The sequence below is a fragment of the Octopus bimaculoides genome, chromosome 2 (genome assembly GCF_001194135.2).
Source record: "Octopus bimaculoides isolate UCB-OBI-ISO-001 chromosome 2, ASM119413v2, whole genome shotgun sequence".
Lineage (NCBI taxonomy): Eukaryota > Metazoa > Mollusca > Cephalopoda > Octopoda > Octopodidae > Octopus > Octopus bimaculoides.
The window spans coordinates 122,296,764-122,302,076 of record NC_068982.1 but is presented as its reverse complement, the minus strand read 5'-3'; the positions used below and the strand labels follow the sequence as shown (position 1 = coordinate 122,302,076).

Genomic DNA, 5,313 nt, shown 5'->3' with positions numbered 1-5,313 from the left:
TTGTTGTTGTTGTTGTTGTTGTTGTTGTTGTTGTTGTTGTTGTTGTTAAGGCAGCAAGCTGGCAGAATCATTAGCAAGCCAGGCAAAATGCTTAGTGACATTTCGTTTGTCATTATGGTCTGAGTTCAAATTCCATTGAGGTGAACTTCACCTTTCATCCAAGTACTGGGGTCAATGAAATAGATTAGCCCTCTCCCATAAAATCTCAGGACTTGTGCCTGTAGTAGAAAATATTATTATTAAGGCAGCACACTGGCAAGATCATTAGCATGCTGGGCAAAATGCTGACCAGCATTTCTTCTATCCTTACCTTCTGAGTTCAAATAATGCTGAGTTTGACTTTACCATTCATCCTTCAGGGCTGGTTGTATCTGTTGGTACAGCACCAGGCAGGATGGTTGTGTGCTTCCATTTCCCTGACACCAGGGTTGATCTCAAAGCTCTTCAGTGAATCTTTGAGTATAACCTTGAAGCACTTTTTCTGTCCATCTTGTATGTGCTTGCCTTCTACCACTTCACTGTAGAACAAGCTCTTGGAGAGTCACATATCAGGCATTCAAACAAGGTGGCCTACCCTCCTGACCTGTGCTCTCCTCAGCTGTGTGTAAATGCTTGGCAGATCAGCTCAAAAGTAGACCTCTGTGTCTGGGACCATGTCTTTCCAGTTGATTTTCAACAGCTTTCTCAGGCAGTTCATGTGGAAGTAGTTTGGATATTTGATATGGCATTCATAAACCCTTGAAGTTTCACGCGCATACAGTAGTGTAGGCAGTACAACTACTAGGTACACCTTCAACTTGGTGAGCAGCCTAATGCCTCTTCTCTCTCACACTAATTCACATAGCTGCCCAAATGCTGAGCTTCCCTTGGTGATGCATTTGCCAATGTTCACAGATCTGGAGTGTGTGCTGCTGAGGTATATGAACTTATCAACAACCTTCAGGGTTTGCTCTTTGATAGTAATAGTTGGTTCCACATACTGCTTCTGCAGGGCAGGTTGGTGCTTGACCCCCCTGTCTCCTGAGTACTGACTGTGAGGCCAAAGTTGTTGCAGGCAGTGGAAAAGCAATTTATGCTCTGCTACATTTGAGCCTCTGTGGTGGAGTTGAGTGCTCAGTTATCTGCAAACAGGAACTCGCACACTGAGTCCTCTTCCACCTTGGTGTTAGTCTGTAGCCTCTCCAATGTGAAGAGTCTGCCATCAGTCCTGAATCTGATCTTGATGCTGGAATTGTCTTCACTGCAGAAGGCATCCTACAGCATTGCTGAAAACATCATGCTGAACAACGTAGGTGATTCCTTTAGTGACTGGGAATGCTTCAGAAGAATATCCATTGAATCTCTTGTGCAGTGCATAACCTGCTCATCATCACCACAGTGTTTCACCTGCACAACCGCAAAAAGATGGCTGCTATGCATGCACAAGGGAGGTGTGGACTCTGTATACTACAGTGCAAGCAACCTGTCTAAGAGAGAAGTATCTCCAAGCAAAACTTAATACACGATAGAGTGAACTCTAAAGTCCTGCTATAAATACCATCTCTAAAGCTGATGACATGATAAAATGCATCAGTGCCATGCCGTAGAGTATTTGGTGATAGTAAATAGAAACTTGAACTTTGTATTATTTGAAAGAATTGCGAGATGGATTCCTTAAACTTAACCAACCAACAAATGACCTAGCAATAGACCAAGAATGAGATGGTTGGATAATATCCATAAGTCTCAGTTGATCATGCTTGGGAATCCAGCTGGATAGTGTAATGATGGTTGCTTCTGAGAGAACCTTATGGAGCTCTATTCCTTCCCAGGAATAGTGGGTGGAGAAGAGGAATTTAAGCTGACTAGACAGCAAAGTTTTCAGTTTATTTATTTATTTATTTTGTATTTATGGCATAGAATATTGTTATGACTGATTATATTTCTACTTGAAGACACTGTTAACACAGCCTTCAAAAAGTGCAGCGAAAGAATCCCAAAATGCAAAACTCAGAGATACTGAACAAACTGGTTATGCACCAAAATTTGCTAATTCTAAGGTAGATAATCAGGTAAAAATTTAATTTTCCATTTTCCTTATCTCTTCTTGCAGCTTTAATCATCAGCTTGTTTCTTTAATTTTTTAATTTTTTTTGTGAGGAGTTGGTAAGTGAAAGTTTTTTTGTTTTTTTTACCTTGATGCACATAAAATAACCATGTTCACACTAAATTGTAAATAACCATGCTTGCACTAAATTGCAAATAACCATACTTGCACTAAATTGAATATCTGATTATAGATTAATTACAGACCATAGTTTTTGCATGAGGGAGATGTTACTAATTCTAAGCACACAACTGTCACATTTTTTGCCTGGAAGACTTTGTTCGGAATACAATGCAATTACTTACCATACATTCTAACAATTACAAATATTGGGTTTAAAATAAAAACTGCCAAGAATTACCCTGTTAGGATTAGTGAGAGAGATTCTAGATAGCTGTTCATCCTGCTCATGGTGGAAGCCAAATCTTTATCAAGAAAAATTTTATCTTAGGTTGTAAAGGTTTGAATAGCATTCTCTTTGTGATTATTAAGGTTACTGAATATCTCTACTTACTATTTTATTAGCTAAACTGTCTTTGTATAATGGATTCCTCCAGATAAGTGTTATCCATCTTGATAGCATACAGAACCAGATACGTTGTAGAGTTGGTTATGAGATCTTTCCATTACTCCATCCTCTCTTTTACCCTCTTCTGTCATTTATCTACAGAAAGTGTTCACATGAGCTTCTTTCCCTTGCCATATCAATTCAAGGTTTCCCGTTTGAACTGTTTGCATTTGTGCTTCCAAGGTATCTCACAAAAATGCTGCAAATTCTGTGTAATAATGTTTCTCCTCCACAAAATAGCTGAATTATGGAATAAATTCTCTCCATTGTTTTCCTCTAGAATATGACCTTAAGTTCTTTAAATTCAAGGATAACTAATCTTGCTTAACCATCACTAGGAAAAAAGTGTGACCTAGAAGCTTGTACCATGCTTTCACTAATTGCTTTATGTGTCTGAGTAGTCATGAGCTTTCACTAACGCCCTATCAGCTACCCCCACCCACACATGACTAAGTAAAACATCAAGGATGTGACAGCTGGAGGGAGAGAAAGAGATGCAGCAGTACTAGGTTGTTTCTCATTTTCAATCATGCAAAAAGAACCGTATACACTCTGTAAAGTGGTTGGCATGAAGAAGGGCACCTAGCCATATAAATCATGCCAAAGCAGACAGTAGTGCTTTTTCACAGTCCTCTGGCTCACCAGCTCCTGGCAAATCATTGAAACCATGCCAACATGGGAGGTGGTTGTTAAGTTATGATGATGATAGACTGAGCAACTTGAAATGATGTGCCTTGTCCAAAGGCACAACATGCTACTCGCTCCAAGAGTCAAATCTACATGAGTCCAACACCTCAACCTGTATGCAGCATATTAGTGGTTAAAGTATTTTGCCCGATATTGATATCTTCTTCATTTTGATATTCTTGTTGGTTCTTTTATTATGTCTCATGTATTTCATTTTATTAGCTCCTTTGTCAACCAATTTTCTGGTATTTTATTGCCACCAATTTTCTCATCAGTTCTATTACCAACTTATCATATTTCATTTAAATCTTTTATCAATTACTTTTCGCTATCTTTTATTTTATATCTTAAACTAACATTTATGACTTTCTGCCTCTCTTCTCTTACCTCTAACCCTAAAAGTCACCTATGGGCCTTGCTTGAGGTGATTTCAAGTAAAGAAAAAAAAGACTCGAAATTATGTTTGTTATATAAGATGTTATCTAATACAATTTATCTAGGGTGTTTTTATGATAAGATTTAAAATAAATTTGGAATTTTGACATTTGGTCTTCTTCAAATGCTTTCAAAGCTGTCAAATACAATGGTGTGTACATTGTTATACTCACAATTTATTTGATGGCATTTGAAGAAAAGAACAAATGTTATCTACTATGATGAAATTATTTGCATTAATGGACATTAGCACACACACACACACACACACACACACACACACACACACACACACACACACACACATGCACACACACAAACATGTAAACACATGCACATACACATGCGTAATATGTTACATGAAGGTGTGTGGCCAAGTGATTAGGGTATTTGGCTCAGGGTTGTAAGGTCATGAGTTTGATACTCAGTGGTGTGTAGTGCTTTTGAGCAAGACACTTTGTTATACATTGCTCCAGTCAACTCAGCTGGTAAAAATGAGTTGTACCTGTATTTCAAGGAACCAGCCTTGTCACATTCTGTGTCATGCTGAATTTCCCTGAGAATTGGCTAAGGGTTTGCATGTTTGTAGACTGCTCAGCCATTTGTACATTAATTTCATAAGCAGGCTAGTGCCAGTGATATATATATATATATATATATATATATTTATATATATATATATATATATATATATATATACTAGATGTATCTGCCATGACCTGTTGGGTCACGACCACTGAATGGTGGGAAAGGAAAAAATACTATTTTGAGCTTCATGCAATAAAATTCTTAAATAATACAGTTCTCCTGCCTTTGGTATGACAACATAAACACGACCAAGTGTTTCTTCTTTGAAAATGTTCAAATGGCCTTCAACTTTTTTGCCTTGCTTTCTTCTTAGCCATTCTTTGTTACTACTGTTCCAAGTGAAATACATGGATACTTCAGCATTAGGTAACATTTTTGCAAAGTCATCATTGATGCACAATGAAAAGAATTTTGTCAATGTTGTTCTCATATGTTGTTCATTGACAGCCATGTACATCCTCATTATTTATGAGCAATATTCTGTGTTCATCTGGTGGATGAAGTTGCACCTTGCAGTCTCACTATTGCAGGTGCTCTTTCATGAATGGAAAATCCTAAAATAGAAGCAATTGCTTCGGATGGTCCAGTATACCTACCCATTAGATATTGACTAACTTCATTACCATTGCTTATTTGAACAGCAGCTTGGTCATTTCCTTTCAGCATGTACTTGATGACATACTTAATTGACCTCATTGAGGCAGCGATTTTCAATGTTGCAGTGGCATTTGAATGCTCTTAAAAGAGTTTCATTATAGGGTACAACCCATTTGTTTTTATTTGTTTTTCCACTCTTATGAGATTCAACTCCTCCCATTGCAACTGATCTTTGTCTATAAAGAGATAGTCTCTCTGTTTTTCTGCCTTTTGATTAAGTTGGTAAAGATTAATATTTTATTTTAAATAAAATAGTAATTTTCCCCTTTAAGAAAAAAAAAATCAATTACTC

The 5,313-nt window shown here is 37.4% G+C and overlaps 1 protein-coding gene across 5 annotated transcripts in view; it reads left to right on the top strand.

Moving 5' to 3' along the window:
• Positions 1 to 5,313, top strand: part of LOC106877912 (protein FAM228B) — an 81,759-nt gene that overhangs the window by 23,191 nt on the left and 53,255 nt on the right. For 4 of the 5 annotated variants that reach the window (XR_001410436.2, XM_014926966.2, XM_014926968.2 and 1 more), the window contains exon 3: positions 1,935 to 2,051. Coding sequence is in view for 4 of the 5 variants with exons in the window: in XM_014926966.2 (XP_014782452.1) it covers positions 1,935 to 2,051 (117 nt within the window). In the remaining variant the exon portion in view is untranslated. The remainder of the gene's footprint in view (positions 1 to 1,934; positions 2,052 to 5,313) is intronic. The other variant, XM_014926967.2, reaches the window with a different exon arrangement.